Source organism: Callorhinchus milii, unplaced genomic scaffold (assembly GCF_018977255.1).
Source record: "Callorhinchus milii isolate IMCB2004 unplaced genomic scaffold, IMCB_Cmil_1.0 Scaffold19, whole genome shotgun sequence".
Classification (NCBI taxonomy): Eukaryota; Metazoa; Chordata; class Chondrichthyes; order Chimaeriformes; family Callorhinchidae; genus Callorhinchus; species Callorhinchus milii.
In genome coordinates this window covers 11,718,469-11,735,728 of record NW_024704760.1, presented here as the reverse complement: position 1 = coordinate 11,735,728, position 17,260 = coordinate 11,718,469, and the positions used below count along the sequence as shown (strand labels likewise).

The 17,260-nt window shown below is 40.9% G+C and overlaps 1 protein-coding gene across 1 annotated transcript in view; it reads left to right on the top strand.

Moving 5' to 3' along the window:
* Nucleotides 1-17,260, top strand: part of LOC103183886 (cold shock domain containing E1, RNA-binding) — an 84,674-nt gene that overhangs the window by 15,525 nt on the left and 51,889 nt on the right. The window contains 3 exon segments of the mRNA XM_007901626.2: nt 6,606-6,752; nt 9,592-9,790; nt 11,889-11,998. Coding sequence (XP_007899817.2) covers nt 6,615-6,752; nt 9,592-9,790; nt 11,889-11,998 — 447 coding nt within the window. The 5' untranslated portion in view covers nt 6,606-6,614.

The window sequence follows — 17,260 nt, the reverse complement described above, 5'->3', positions numbered from 1 at the left end:
CCTCCTCACTATTTACTACCCGACCTAACTTGGTATCATCTGCAAACTTGGAAATAGTGCTCTCTATGCCCAAGTCCAGATCATTAATATATATTAGAAAGAGCAGTGGTCCCAATACCGATCCCTGGGGGACACCGCTGCACACCTCCTTCCATTGCGAGAAACACCCATTAACCACCACCCTCTGCTTTCTGTCACTCAGTCAGTTCCTAATCCAAACTGCCACTGTCCCCTTAATACTGGGGGCCCCTAATTTTTTATTAATCTCTTATGCGGTACTGTGTCAAAAGCCTTTTTGAAATCCATGTAAATAACGTCCACCGCATTTCCCTCATCAACCCCCGCAGTCACCTCTTCTAATTCTATTAGATTTGTTAGGCGATTTGCCTTTAACAAATCCATGTTGGGGGTCTCTAATTACCTCGTGTTCCTCTAAGTAGAGATTTATTCTGTCCCGGTTTATGGTCTCCAGTAGTTTTCCTATTACAGAGGTTAGGCTGACTGGCCTGTAATTTCCGGGTTAGTCTTTCTGCCCCTTTTTGTAGAGGGGGTAACGTTAGCCACTCTCCAGTCTCTTGGCACCACTTCTGTGTCCAATGAAGATTGAAATATAATGGCCAAAGCCTCCGCTATTTGAACCCGTATCTCCCACAGCAACCTGGGGAGAAACCCATCTGGTCCTGGTGACTTATCAATTTTGAGCCAAGTCAATCTTTTTAGGAGTCCTGTAGCTCAGTGGTTAGAGCACTCACTTTGCAAGTGAGAGACCTGAGTTCAATTCCAGGCAGAGGGCGAAACCTTGGGCACCTTTCCTTACTCCACACAGAGTAATAATAATCCTCCAAAACCAACAACAATACTAAATTGGTCATTTTCAATCCACGACTGTTTGTGGGACATTGCTGTGCGCAATTGGCTGCCGCGTTCGCCCACAAATATACAGTCAATTCACTTTACAGTCTATTCTGTGAAGCGCTTTGGGACGTCCTCCCGACGTGAAAAGCGCTATATCAAATGCAAGGATTATTATTATTATTATTAACTTCCTCTCTGTCTACTCTAAACCTTTTGCAATGAACGCTAACGTGCCGTTCGCCTTCTTAGTTGCTGCTGCACCTGCAAACTAACTTTTTGAGACTGGTGTACAAGGACACCCAAATCCCTCTGAACACTAACACTATCTAATCTCTCCCCCTCTAGAAAATAATCTGTTTTTCTATTTTTTCTACCTAGGTGAATAACTTCACACTTCCCCACATTAAATTCCATCTGCCACCTACTCGCCCACTCCCCGAGCCTGTCTATATCCGGTTGCAATCTTTTTGCATCATCCTCAGAGCTTACTCTCCCACCGAGTTTAGTGTCATCCACGAATTTAGATACGTTACATTCAATGTCCTCGTCTGGATCATTGATGTAAATTGTAAATAGCTGAGGCCCGAGCACTGATCCTTGTGGCACTCCACTAGTCACCTCCTGCCAATTCGAGAATGACCCGTTTATCCCTACTTTCTGTTTTCTACCCGTTAGCCACTCTTCAATATGTTAACCCTAATATGTTCCCATTAATCCTGTGGGCCTTAACCTTGTGCAATAGCCTTTTGTGTGGCACTTTGTCAAATGCCTTTTTAAAATCTAAATTTTCTACATTTACTGGTTCCCCCCTATCTAACCTGCAGATACATCTTCAAAAAACTCTAAAAGATTAGTTGAGGATGACTTCCCTTTTGTAAAGCCGTGTTGACTCCGCCTAATCTTGTTATGGTCTTCCAGGAATCCCATAACGACATCTTTAATTAAGGACTCAAGAATTTTCCCTTCCACTGATGTCAGACTAACTGGTCTGTAGTTCCCTATCTTTTCTCTCCCACCCTTCTTAAATAGTGGTGTTACTTTTGCAATCTTCCAATCAATGGGAACCGTTCCAGAATCCAGAGAATTTTGGAAGATCAAAGACAAGCCATCCACTATCAGTAGCCACCTCTTTATAAACCCTCGGATGTAGGCCATCAGGTCCAGGAGATTTATCAGTTTTAAGACCTGATAATTTACCTAAAACCATTTCTTTACTAATTAATTCCTCCAAGTTGCTCGCTAACATTGTCTTCTTGGTTTCCCCTCCATTCTTGGTAGGGTTTCAGTGTATTCTAAGGTGAAGACAGTAGCAAAGTACTTGTTCAATGACTCTGCCGTGTCTTTGTCCCCTACTGCAATTCCCCCCGTCTGTCTGTAGCGGACCCACATTTACCTTTGACAGCCTCTTCCTCTTTATATATTTATAAAAACTCTTACAGTCTGTCTTTTATGTTCTTCGCTGGTTTGCCCTCATATTCCATTTTCTCCCTCTTAATCACTTTTTAATACTTGCCGGGTGAGTGCTATTCTCCCTGAAGAGTCGTGCCTGCAATTAATAATAATCTTGCATTTGATGTAGTGGCTTATCACGTCTTCTAGACGTCTCAAAGCGCTTCACAGAGTATACTGTAAAGTGAATATATTGTAGATTGTATATAGACTGTATATTTTGTGGGCGAAATGCGGCAGCCAATTGTGCACAGCAGCATCCTACAGACAGTTTGGATTAAGTTACCAAATTATTATTTTTTATTATGGATTTTTAACAAATGAATTCACTGAAGAGTATTGCCTGGTAAATCTTGTATAGCTCAATTTAGCTCTACAAGATATTTCTGTGGCGTTGAAGCCACAGCGGCGTATGACAGTGATGTATTGTGCATTTGCTATTCTTTCATTTTCGGTGATGTCACAATGGTGAACGTGTATTTCCCGGTTCCGCGGTGTTTGCCGCTCAGTGTCTGTGGGAGTGCTGTGAAATGCAGTGGAAATGGGTTGGCTCTGATCACACTTTCTACTCCCGGTGTGAAGCAATAGGAATCGGTGAATATGTAGAATCAAATGGTTGGTTATTTATTGCTTGGTGGGTGTAGGGAAGAATTGATTTAATAAGGATGTGGTTAACTGATCACCAAGCAAGAATTTTAGAGCTTGGTATCAGTAATTCTCACCATAGGTTTCTGGTATCTTATTATCTCTCTTGTAGTTCACTTTCCCATCTATATACCCACCCCCTGCCCACCCAAATTTCTTTTATTTCCACAAGAAGTGTTTCTTGCAGTTGTCAGTTTCTCTCCAGTATCTACCTCTTCAAAGAGGCCAACATATATGTTGGACTGAGTGTCCAGTCTATCCGTCCATCCTTCCAAGAGTGAGTTTAATACATATCTACACACCCAGCTAATGAATAGCTTAAGAGTAACCAAACCAGACTTAGACTTCCACATATATACGCCTCCTCCACATGGAAACGTCCTAAATCTGGAATGGAATCGACACATGCCCTGGAGTGACACGCCTAGCGAATGCCAGAAAGCTTTAGGCATAGGTTGGTGAGTGCCAAGGCTTGGGGTTTCCAGAAGCGTTTAACCAGCTTAGTTCATAAATCGGTCTCCAGAAAACCTGAGACTTTTAGAAACTAGAGCTACAGTTATTAGGATTGGTCTTCCCAATTTTGGTGTTTTTTTTACCATCGGTGTTCTTTATTCGGCAGAAGCTAACTTCACCACAGGCACACCATGTGCAGCATTGTTGGAAACATTTTTCCATAACTCAATTAAGCATTGCAATATGACGTTGTGGTCAGGGCAGTTTTTTCCTGTTGTCAGAAGCTACTCAGATAACTTAAAGTTGAAACAAAAATGGTGCAGTAGAAGTCACCTTAAAATAAACTCAAGGTTTGAGGATCCGACTTGGACCTTACCAAGTATAATAATAATAATAAGTATAACCCTCGAGCTCAGTTTATGTAGCGTCTTACAGCTGGAAAGTTGGTTCGGCAGCTAACGTGGATAACAACAAAATTACATTTGTATAGCGCCTTTCACACAGGGAGGTGTCCCAAGGCGCTGGGGCTAACTCATGTGAATACCACAATCTATTTTAGACGGGGTTATCCAGCAAGTTAACTGGCATTCATTTATCAGAATTCTCTGTTATGTTATGTCGCTATTAGTAAAGTCCATTGTAAAACAAAAATTAAAACAGAAGTTGCTGGGAAAACTCAGCAGGTCAGGAAGCATCTATGGAGAGAGGAAAGTGGGTTAGCATTTCAGGTCGATGGCCTTTCGCATGAGTGTTCCCAGCGACTTCTGCTTTTATTTCAAATTTCCAGCTTCTGCAATATTTTGCCCTTTGTCCATTATAAAACAACTTTTTAGATCTTGTTATTTCTCCTGTCGTATGGTGGATTTACTTCCATTAACAAGACTTTCTCATAATTCTTCTTCTCACAATCCCAACTCCCCTATTATAACTAAATACTCTGATCCATGATTATATAGATGTAAGATTGAGGATTGTATGTATAGAGGTTATTTTTGCTAATTGAATAAGCTTATAATTATCAGATGCCACTTACCAACCATATAGACATATGATTCATGATTTCCGGAAATCTATATACCATCCACCATTGTTAGTTTCTGAACTAACTGATCAGTTCTGAATTATGATCCATAAAAATACCTCTTAATTTATGTGATATTTAAAATTTTGAGTGCTAGGATTGTTAAATAGAATCTTGAGTTTTCTATTTTGAGTTTCAGCTCTTAATTATCTGGGTACCTTCTATAGATTTACATTATATACTCTATAGTAATGCGACTCAATAATGGAGAACTATGGCCCAATAAACTATTGGAAACAATAGTTTAGGACTTAGTTTTCTGATCTAAAATTGCAGAGGAGAAAAATCCACTTAAATTACAGTGTAGAGCACTGCAATTTTATATAATAATCCTTGTATTTGAGATAGCGCTTTTCACGTCTTCTTGACGTCTCAAAGCGCTTCACAGGATATGCTGTAAAGTAAATTGACTGTATTTTGTGGGCGAAATATGGCAGCCAATTGCGCACAGCAGTGTCCCACAAACAGTTGTAGATAGAAATGACCAATTTATTACATTGAAATTAAATTTTTCTTTCTGACACTTATTAGTTCCAGTTCCATTATGTTTTGAGTAAGTTAGCCAAAGAAAAACATAATTGCAGTGACTAACGATGTGCAGAAATCAGGCGGGTTTCTTGGTGACCTAGTATTTCCTAATCCCCTACACGGTGTTTCTAATTTCATTCAGGCCATCTGGAGGGGCACAGGGTACATCTCCAGTGGGAGACAAAATCAGAAGGGAAGAAAAATCAGGAAAGCATACAAATCCGACAGTTTCTGTTACTGCTCAGTGGTATGTTTTATTTGCGCTCAGTATTTCTTAAATTTCTACCAATTGCTGTTTATTTAAAGGACTAGACGACAGTATTCTCAATGTGAATTTCTCAATTTCTTTCTTTCCTGTTTGCTGCGTTTTAAATGTCTTTGGGAGAAATGGTGCATAATACTGTTCCATACTCTCAGGAGCAGTGCAAGTGTAGTGCGAGGTTTGTTCATAATGACGTAATGCCTATCTGATTCTGCAGCTGTGCTGGTAAGCTCTCCTGAACATATTTATTTGGATTTGTGCTGTACCTTGTAGTTGATACGGAGAGGAAGGAAGACACTGGTTTGATTTGACTTGAAGAGATTCCATAAGCAAGGTGCAGCTAGAAGGCTGGCTTCAAGCACTTTTAAGTGTAGCCAGCCTTTACAGCAGCTGCTATCCCATTCACTGCTTCTATTAGCCTCGTGACTTGAAACCACAATGGAGGAATCAACTCTAATATCTCCTTAGTCAGCAAGACGGGTGGAGAATCCTAGAGGATATTGAAAGTGTAAATGATAAGGGCAGATATATGGCACTTGTGCATTGAAAGATTTCCATCATTATTAGATGAGGCTGGGGGTAATCAGCAGGTTGTTTGTGGTTTTGATATATTTCATTCTGATGATATTCCCTCATTTGATATATTGCCTTATGTCATCAAAATACCTTAAAGCTTTTCAGAGGATTTGTTTTGTAACATATAATTGTTTTTTGTAGGGAAATACGGCAGCCAATTGCGCACAGCAGTGTCCCACAAACAGTCATGGATTGAGTGACCAAACATCTCATACCTAATGGCAGTCATTAGGTACCAGCACCCACCAATGAGTTCCTGCAGCTTCCAGTTCTCTTTCTCGCCTTCTCGTCTACCTAGATTAAATGAAAGTTTATTTCAACACCATCCTTTTGATTTTAGGTCTCGTCTGTCTTGTGATTCAGGTGCACATTATGGAATTCCTCACCCCTGTAGTTTGACTGTTACGAATTTTCTTTTTTTTCTGATTTGTTAGTAAGACCGAGTTTTGTATTCTGGTAAAATGAAAGTTCTGGCTTGCACTCTTTACACTTGTGTAACATAGCTGAGATTGGGAGGGGAAGGAACTTGATAATTTTACAGTTTATTGAATAGTACTAAGTTATTATTGCCTAATTTTAACATGCTTGACTTTTTTATGATTAGCTTTTGGCAAAGTTTTATACCTTTCAGTTCCTGTTGCCCTATGAAATAAGGTGTAGTGTTGCAGACAGTGACATAACCTGTTGTAATAGTCTGTTTACATGAAGCAGTCTACAGGTCTCCTTTCTATATCATGTTGTACTTTCATACTCCAGCTTTATGAGATGGAGAAAGTGTACCCTGTGCCTTCAGAGCATCTTGCTCCTCCATCTTCTCGAGCTCTCTCTCGCCCTCTTTCAACTGGGCGCTCTGCCTCCATCAGTACTAAAAAGCAGAAGAGGATACCTCTGTATCAGAGATCAGTAAGTGCAAAAGCTGGCTTGCAGATTCAGGGAATATGCTGACTGCATGTGGGAACCAAGGTGTGTATTTGGGTGTGTTGGTTTGGAAAACATTTGCATGGACTAATGTTTCAGTTGTAATCTCCTAATTGAATCATTTTCGATGAAAATAACATTTACCTAAAAACTTAAACACTTCTGTTTAGGTGGCTTGCTGAGCAAGATGTATTTCAGACCAAATTAGAATGAACTTAGTTGAACTGGGTATAATTGGCATTGAAGTCAAATGCATCATAATCTAAAAACATGATCATGATCTAAAAACCCAAGTGAGAAATGGAAGTGTTTGGAATAAAGGTTGGTATAACTTAGTTATCACTTGTTGGACATTGAATATTGTCTATCAAGAGGAGAAAATTTAGCTTCTGGTCTAATTACCCACTGGCATGAGCATCACAACTGTAAAAAAAGGTTCTAATTTAGCAACAATTTGAAAGATTGTTTACAGACTTAGATACTTAGATGTTGGCTGTAGACTGCCCCACCTTTCTTTCCAAGTTCCTTTGGTTGCAAGCAAAGCTGCAACGGGTACAGCTAGTTACGTTGAATATTTATAAAATGTTGTGAGGCCTCAGTTGGAGACTGCTTTCAATTCTGGGCACCGCACTTTAGGAAAGATGTTCGGGCATTGGGAAGGGTGCAAAGGAGGTTTACCAGGATGGTACAAGGAATGAAGGACCTTAGTTATGAGAGGAGGTTAGCAAAACTAGGATTATTCTCCCGAGAGCAGAGAAGATTAAGAGGGGATTTAATAGAGGTTTTCAAGATCATGAGAGGATTTGATAGGTTGAACCGGGAAAAACTGTTCCCACTGTTCCCGAGGACACTGATTTAAGATAGTTGTTAACATAAACAGAGGGGAAGTTAGGAAAACATTTTTCACCCGACGAGTTGTTGGGATCTGGAATGCATTACCTGAAAGGGTAGTGGAAACCGATTCAATAACAACTTTTAAGGGAGAAATAGATGGGTAGTTGGGGAGGACGGAATTGCAGGGCTATGGAGAGAAAGCGGGCCAGTGGGATTGAGTTGGATTGCTATTTTGGAGCCGGCGCTGAATGGCCTCTTTCTGTGCTGTATGTTTCCATGAGTTTCCAGATAATTGGAAATAATATTGTCTCATGCTAGACAATGGTCAATTGTCTGGGACATTTTTGAACAAAGTTATTAGTTAATTTCATTTTTTTCAAAGTATTTTTCTGAATAATGCCAGACTAATAGAATAGCTGTCAACTATGGTTTTGCCATAGCTAATTGTCTCTTTTCTCCCCTTCCAACCCCACCCCTCGGAACAGTTACTCAGGACTAGTTAAGAATTTCAATCTTAAATTAGTTAGAGTTTCAATTGTTCAAATTAATCAGTTTGACTATTTCAAACCGTTCTACTACTCTAGAATGATTCATGGTTTGTTTTAGACGGATATTCTCTGGGGTACTGTTTTTACTAATTAATGTAGATGTGACACTTTGATACCTGACACTTTGAGATCATTCAGTTTCAGTCGAATCAATATTTGTCACCTGTGGTAGAACCCACAAGAGTACTCCTTGAGTTAAATTAGATTTTAAAAGCTTGGTGAATGGCTGGAGTCATGTGATTGTTTTTAAACTTTAAGGAAATCTTCCTTCCTTGCTTACAGCGATTTTTTGATTGTTTTTGCAGTTTGTTGTGAACTGACTGATCACTGCAACAACTTCTAACAGCTTATTATGCTAACTGAGCCATCAATGTCTAATTTGTTAGCTCCAGTTCTTAAAAATAATGCTGGTATCTTTTTCCAGTTTGCATGTAGAATTGAGTCTGCTTAATGTACTCTGTTGGACTGGACGAAATGTATAACATTACATGTCTATAACAGTAGGGAAACTTCCCTTATAAACACTTGCAAACACTTCCAGACTATTCTGAGGGTATTTATAATTTCAAGGATCCGAAAACAAAAGTAATGCATTTAATATGTTCCTTTAATTTCACTGTAATAAGGGTTAATAATCATTTTTGGCTGTTTTAGCTTCGAAATTGAATCGCAAATAATAACAGCCACGAAGGATTATCCGCATTCTATCCACCTGCCCCACACTCTCATTGGGCCATCTGGTTGTCCATCACCCTGTCCTGTGCGCTCCCTGGACCATCCAACTCTCTCTTCATTCTGGATTTCAGGTTCGCAGAGCGACGCTCCAGCAGCACCACACCCCTGGATATAACATTATTCAATCTTTTGTTAATCGGCCTGCAAATTTGCATAACAGGCACATTTTAACATTATATGGCTATAACACTACACATCCCCAAATGTATACACCATACCAAGTATGACTGGGGCTGGCCGCTAATATAACATTATGTGGATTATTATAATAGGCGACTTAACATTATGCAAACTCGACTGTAGATGATCGGATGCATTAGTTTCAGAATTGCTTTAGAGTTTTCAACTGTGTCTTCCCTATACTAAGGTGTGTTCTGTTGTCAAACATTATAAAAATAACCACATAGATTTTTATTTGTATTTGGTAGAACGCAATCCCTACTTGGGGCACTCGTTTTGAACTTGTTTTATTGGAGGTGAACCATTGACCATTTGTACTGGGAACATGCTGTTCAATCCAAGGTCGCTAAAATTGTGCGCGTGTGCGCGTGACATCTAAAACTGAAGAGCATTGAAAATGCTCAGTATGGCATTTGTTAAATCTACTGTTGCAGTTGATGTTTTGACATTTTGTTTTATGTTTTTGTGTTTTGATGTGCTTGGTTCCTTAAGACTGATTGATCTAATGTTCCATTTTTGCTTTCCAGATGAGCTTTGATCCAAACCTCTTGCATAACAATGGCCACTCTGGATTTGCTAACGGTACCTCAGGAGCTCTGCGTGAGACGGGTGTTATCGAGAAGCTGCTGTCATCATACGGTTTTATCCAGTGCACTGAACGTCAAGCCAGACTCTTCTTCCATTGCTCACAATACAGCGGCAATCTGCAAGATCTGAAAGTGGGAGGTGAGAAATGGTGCTGATGGCACAGATAATATATCAGCTCTGGCCATTCACAGAAGCTTTCTGATACGTTTGTAATTACAGTGTTTGTGGAGTGGTATCACTCATTTATAGGGCTGATGGAAATAAGAAAATGTCTATTAGTTTATGATATTTCGCAATCCGTCAAATGAATTTCAATGATGATTGAATTTGTACAGTCCTGCAGTTTAGTGGTTAGAGCACTCACCTCGCAAGAGAGAGGATCTGGGTTTGATCCCCAGGCAGAGCAAAATGTTAGGCAAGTTTCCTTGCTCCGTACGCACCTGTTTACCTAGCAATAAGTAGGAAGCCGGTTGTTAGTTGATTTGCGGATTGCTTTTCCAGGGGTAATAATCCTTCCAAAAAAAATTAATAATAATTTGGTCCCTTAATCCACGACTGTTTGTGTGGCGCTGCTGTGTCCAATTGGCTGCTGCATTTTGCCCACAAAATTAACAGTCAATTCACTTCACTAGTATATTCTTTGGAGCCCTTGGGGCCGTCTCAAAGACGTGGTAAGGCTCTATATCAAAATGCAAAGATTGTTATACAAAACAGGATTGGCAACTACAAAAAATCCAGTTTCTGCGTCAACTGGTCACAATTGATATGCAAATCTTGACAAAAGCGCAAACCTGTTAAATTTAGCACAAGATAATTGGCAAAATTGCAGCATTCAAAAATTGATATGACAGGGGCCCAAAAGTTAGCCATTTTTGCCGAATTTTTTAAAAAAAAACACGGAAATAGTCAATTTCCTGACGTGGAGTTTCTCCCAGTGTCCTGGCCAACAGTCCCCTAAATAAAATTGGGTATTCTCCATGGCTGTGTGCAAAATTGACTGCAAAGCTTACCTAAAAATACATAGCATTTAACTGTATATCCTGTAAAATTTTAAGAAGTCATCGTGATGTGATAGGTGCAATATCAAACGTAAGGATTATTTTGTACATTGATGCCAAACGCTGCCACTATACTTAATTATTTTGACTTGCTGCCTGGCTATCAAATAACTAGATGAGATGCAGCTGATCATTAAAGATTGAAGTCGCCTTGTTTTTCCCTATCATCTGGAGCCCTGTAGCTCAGTGGTTAGAGCATTCACCTTGCAAGCGAGCGACCTGGGTTCTATTCCCAGCAGGGCGAAATATTGGGCAAGTTTCCTTACTCCTCACGCCTCTGTTTATCTAGCAGTGAGTGGAACCCGGTTGTTAGTCGATTGGAAGATCGCTTTTCCAGGGATAATAATCCCCACAAAAAAGAATAATTTGGTCACTCAATCCACGACTGTTTGTGGGACACTGTTGCGCACAGTCGGCTTCTGCATTTCACCCACAAAATGTACAGTCAATTCACTCTACAGTATATTCTGTGAAGCGCTTTGAGACGTCTTGTAGATGACGCTGTATCTCAAACGCTATATCAAATATTATTATTATAACCACCTCTGGAACATTGTCAGTTATGTCCTTACTTTACCCCAATGCTGCTCGTACCCTTAACTATGCATATGTCATCTCAAGGATATTTTTTCAATGTTCTTTCTGCTGGTCTTCCCAGTTTCACTCCAGAACCTTCAACCGACAGCCTGATTCTCCCCTGTACTAGGCTTTGCATGCAAATTACTCCTTCATCCTCGCCCAACTCCATTGGCTATGAGGACATCCGAGGATAGAGTTTAAGGATCCTTATCTTGGTCTCAGTCCCTTTGCAATTTCACCCATACTTACCCGTGTAATTTTCTCCAGGCAATACTCTTTGCTTTTCCAAATCTGCTACATTGGTTACTGCCTAACTTCCTTTGCTCCCATCATTTGTGGCTGAGTGCTCTGCACTTGGAAATTTTCTTTCAGCCTTGACTTATTTATTTCCCTCCTTCCCAAAACAATTTTGACCCTTCTTTGTTTTAACATTGTTTTAATTTAGCTTCCCTGACATTGTTTGTCAAGTGCTTTGAGATATCTATCACACAAATTGTGCTATATTTAAAATGTTGTATTCAAATAACCTCTCGAGTAAAAAAAAAAGTAAAGACTGCACTATGCACAACGAGTTACCTTTATGATCTCTGTCTCTATAGATGATGTGGAGTTTGAAGTATCTTCTGACAGACGGACTGGGAAACCGATTGCTGTGAAACTTTTGAAGGTGAAGCCTGAAATCTTACCCGAAGAGAGGATCACTGGACAGGTATTGGTCTCCATATGCACTGCTTCTTCATAGATCTGCAAACAATTTTGGACCGAACCCCTCGTGATAACTTGCCAAGTTGGCGCTCTTACCATAAAATATTTAGTGGCTATTCTGTGAAATTATAGTATTGATTGCAATGTTTCAATGCACTGTCTGTTGCATTACAATGCAGCTCAAATTCGAGTAGAATTCTTAATCCATTAACTCAGTGTTTTGGTGTGAAATGCCTTAAAGTGTAAAACAGGTTTTTGAAAACTGTCAGAATTGCTTTTACTTTGCAAGATTGGATGAGTATTAATTGATGAGTGGGGGGTGGGGGGTAGTGATTTAAATTCTTTCTCCTCCACGTACCATTGGTAGCCCTTTAGACCAATTCCACAAGGGATATTTTATTTTGGATGCTTGCCCCTTTCATAGATCACCTTTTTGCACTATCCACATGCTGAAGAGATTCTCATCTGTTAGGGGTTGGTCTAATTTTGAGACTCTGCTTTAGTTGCTCCACTGTAATTTCACTTTCACCGATATTCAGAACTGGATATGTTTTGAAGCAGGCTTAGCCAGTCACCAGCTTTGATCATTAGCTTGTGTTATAGGCTGCAAACATCATGCAAGCTGAACAAATTCTGCTCAGACGTTTGGGAAAGGTCTTAAAAAATATGTTGCGCAAGGTAAAGAAACTGCAGGATTGGGTGACAGAACTGACAGTATCAGAGGTAGCCTTATTTGTTAAGTTTATCTTGTGTATCCTTCCTAATCTTATACTCTCGGGGACAACTTTTACAAGTACCAGTTGCATGTCAAATTGGAGCCACTGTACAGGCCTCGAGCTGCGATGACTAGATAAAGGTAAGCTTTAAGGACATGTATTTTATGTCCTGCATCATGTGTTCCCTTCTTGCATCATGTTACATAAATCTTCGCCCACTTTGCTGTTTCTCCTCTCAGTTATGTTTGCAGGACTTCTCGTAAACTTTTTCTGTTTTCTATTTTTGACTTGCTTTCAAATTTGAGAGCATCAGCTACTGTGAAAAGCCCTAGTTGTATGCGAAGACTTGCAACATAGTAATAACATGGCAACAAAGAGCTTTCCTATATTTAAGGTGCCTTGTGACTGTTCACAACTTCACATTCTTCTCAAATTCTATGGAAAGTCCAAAAGGAGAGCATTTCAACTTGAACTGGAAACTCATGATAGTGGATGCAACTATAACCAGCATGGTTAAGGAAAAAACCTTACCAAATCTGCACCCACATTTTCCCTTTCCTTCACTTCACTGCAAGACACAATTGGAGAAGAAACATTGAGAAGTTATGCTGTTGATGCACTGGCTCAAATACTGTGTGGGAATCCAATATGCACCAGCATCAGTGCTTCATTATTGAAGATTGCATCATGTAAATGTAAGCTGAAATTCAAAACGCCTTTTGGGGAACACGAAGCTCTAGGTGCTTTGGACTTGACTGGCCAGGTGAATTGTCAATGGACCAAAACTGTACAAGACTGAGGTTGTACAGACACAATAGACTAGTTCTGCTTATATGGCAATCGCAAAATCATTGGCAAGCCAAATGCTTCCATCTTGAGCGCTGCAATGCTTGCATTAGAAGAACTTGGGTTGTGGATGGTGAAGGAGGAGGAAGGGTCTCAAAGAGTTTCAGATGTCACACGCAAAAAATAACTTGCGCAAGTGTTGGTGACATCAGTAAGGACTTAACAGCACTGGAGACTCTTCCACAACAACTTGAGAGCTGACTATTCTGGAACCTCCCTGTTAATGGTAGGAACTTTTGGTCATGTAGAGCCTGTTCTAGTTTCTGACACTTATTGGAAGATGTGTTGTGACTAAACTTTGAGACTGGTTTAGGCTCTTTCTCTAGCCTGAAGATACAAGATTAATGAAAGAATTGCATGCAAGTGTTAATGAACTCTGCTCATTGGCTCATCTCTTAGGAGCTGGACTAGTAAAAGTTGAGTATTTTAAACCAGGCTTGTTTTCATTTTGCTGTGGTACCTTTCCAGTAATACATAATCCCCATTAAGAAAAAGAAGGTTTTTACACTTTCATTAGCATGATTCTTTACTCAGTCTAGCATAAGATTTCCTGACTAAGACTGTCCAGAGACCTTTTAACTGGCTAGAGGTTCAAACTGCCTTTATAATCTGGATGTATCTTAGAAAAAGTCAAGGTATACTACATAACGTATATGTACTTTCACAGCCCAACTTTGGGTTGGTACTCAGATATGGCCTGTAATTTTGTTGACTCTCGGTAGACAACAACAACAACTTGCATTTATATAGTGCCCTTCACACCGGGCAGAGTCTTGAAGCTCTTAACAGTGTCGGAGGCAAGAGGTGACCATAAGCATGGTCGAAGAGGAAGTCTTCAGTTAAGATCTAAAAGAGGGGAAGGAGGGGGCAAGGTGGAGACATTGGGGGAGAGAGAGTTCCAAAGCTTCGGAGCATAGTGGCTGAAAGCGCATCCACCGGTGGTGGAACGGAGAACATGAGGTACAAGCAGGAGTCCGGAGGCAGCAAGTGGAGTGGGGAAAAAGCACATCAAAAACATAGGACGGTGCCAGGGTGTGAAGAGATTTGTAGACAAGTGCGAGGAGTAGACGGACAGCATGCTTCTGTATGAACACTGGCTTGTGAGCATTAGACCTGATAATGGGGCTTTGCCCCTCCCCAGGCATGATGTGGACTAGGTTATGAAAGGTCTAATCATTTGCCTTTAATATCACGAAAGGGTTATTTTATGCTTTTAGATCTACATTGTTTATATTTTTCTCTTTTGTTCTCTCTTCCTTTTTATTTCTTTAATTTTCTTTCTTTGTTCTTCTTACACACATGGAGGAAATGGAGTATGGAGGAAATCCAGGTTTAGTGATTCACCCATTGACTAAAAGAGGCACTATTTTTTATGGCCTGAGGTTTAATGGGGGAAAATGTGGATGGGTTGGGAAACCTGTAGAGTTGATTTTGCAAGTGAGAGAGCAAGTCAGAGGAAGAAGTAATGTCCACAGCACAAAAGTTAGATAGATAAGTCATATCCGTAACTTTGATAAGCGCATAGTTTGCTTGGGTGTTTCACTGGGTGTTTCCTGGTACATATTTCTCTTTCCCCTCTCTTTCTCTTCCCCCCCCCCCCCACTACCACCACCTCCCATCCGTGTAAGTTGGCATTTAATACCGTACCAGGGGGGATCCGATCTTTTGGCCGCTGAGGGCCGGATGCCCTAATTGAGAAACGTCCACTGGTCGTATAAGCAATATTTTTGTGTTTCCAGCCCGGAAATGTAATGGGTTATGGAGGGCAGGTGGGCCAGATGAAAAGTGAATTTGACTGTATATTTTGTGGGCAAAACCTGGCAGCCAATTGCGAACAGTAATGTCCCACAAACAGTCGTGGATTGAGTGATTTTTTTTGGTTGTGGAATTTTAAGTACGAATCCAGAAGCCATAGTCGAGAATATGAATTCAACGAGTCATTTGTGAAGGCCTTGTGTACTACAGCTACAGCTAGTACGGCTAGTCGTTTGGCTGCCAAATTATGTAATTACCATCCGCATGGTACATGAGCTCTTCACAAATAACTCTTGTTGAATTGGCGTTCTCTGATAGTTGTTTAGGTGGACCTCAGGTTTTTAAATATCCAGGGTCATTGGAAAGGTGACAAAATGGAGTCAGGCTAATTCTAATTGCTTATTTAGCTTCCATTAGAGTTCAACGAACAGTGAAGAGTGTCCTTTGCTTCCCAGAAGGGAGGAGATTGTGGTATGCTCCTCTCCTGATTGTGTTTTGAAAAGGAGCGATTGAGGTCAATTTAGGTTTGAAAGAATCCACTACTCATTGCATTTGTTGCCAGGGTAGTTTCCTTCTATGTGTACAATCGCTGTAGTTTTACGTGTATGATTTAGAAGACGGTGTGGAACTTTGTTCCATTGTGATGTATAATGTCTAGAACCTGTATTTTGTGCTTCCATCAGTCGGTTTAAATTGGGAATGTGGGTCAGTGTCTGAATGTATGCAAGGATCACAGAGTAACAGTGGCCATATAGGCCACTATAGCTTAGTTATGGTACTTCACCTCTAGAGCACCCTCAGAATAGTGCAGTTTTCATGGTTTTTTGGCATCCGCCGGGGAATGAGAAGCATGTTTGTACAGAATCATCTGGATCTGAGCAGACCTCTGCTTAGTCACAACCTGAGTTAAAACTGTTGTCTGAATTTCATTGGCTTTATGTCAGAATTTGTACCTCTTATTTCAGCATAAATCAAGTTTATATAACAACAACTTGCATTTATATAGCGCCCTTTACACGGATTAGTGTCCCAGAGTACTTGATAGTGGTGGAATCTGACCCCGAGCCAGAGGGTCAGAACCAGAAAGGTGACTGTAAGCATGATCAAAAAGGAAGTAATTTAGACGGGAGGGGGCAAGATGGAGGGATTGAGGGAGAGAGTTCCAGATTTTGGGGGCATAATGGCTAAAGGCTCGGCCACCGATGTTGGAGTGGACGAGGGATGAACAGGAGGCCAGAGCCGGCCAAGTGGAGGTAACGGGTGGTGGAGTGAGGGGGGGTAAGCAAATCAGATAGGTAGGGAGGTGCAAGGGCATGAAGGGATTTGAAAAGAAGTGAGAGGATCTTGAAGTTGATCCACTCAGTAATTGGGAGCCAGTGCAGCCTGGGAAAGACTGGTGTGATGGGTGTACAGGGTTTTGTGTGAGTGAGTATCCGGAGGTGAAGTTCTGGATTAGTTGAATTTTGTGTATGGTGGAGTTGGGGAGCCCAGCAACGAGGGCATTGGAATAGTCTATCCGAAAATGACAAAGGCTTGGATGAGGGATTTGGCTGCTTTGGTTGTGAGGTACAGGCAGAGGTGGGTGATGTGGAAGAAAGTGATCCTGGTCAGAGAACGGATGTGGGGCAGAAAGGAAAACTGGGGATCGAAACTGACACCTAAGTTGCGCACAGGTTCAGTGAGTCTGAGGGAGACCCTGGGGAGGTTAAGGAGTTCAGACCCGCAGGAGACAAGACGTTGACAGGGCCCAAAGAATATGGCTTCTGACTTGCCACAATTCAGCTGCAGGAAATTTGAGCTCATCCAGGCCTTGATGTCCGTCAAAACAAGCTGTCAGGACATCAGCAGACTGGGAGTCGCAGCTTGCGGAGGGGGAATAGATTTGGGTGTTATCTGCATACACGTGGAAGTGGACCCCGTGTCTGTGGGTGACTTCGCTGAGAGAAAGA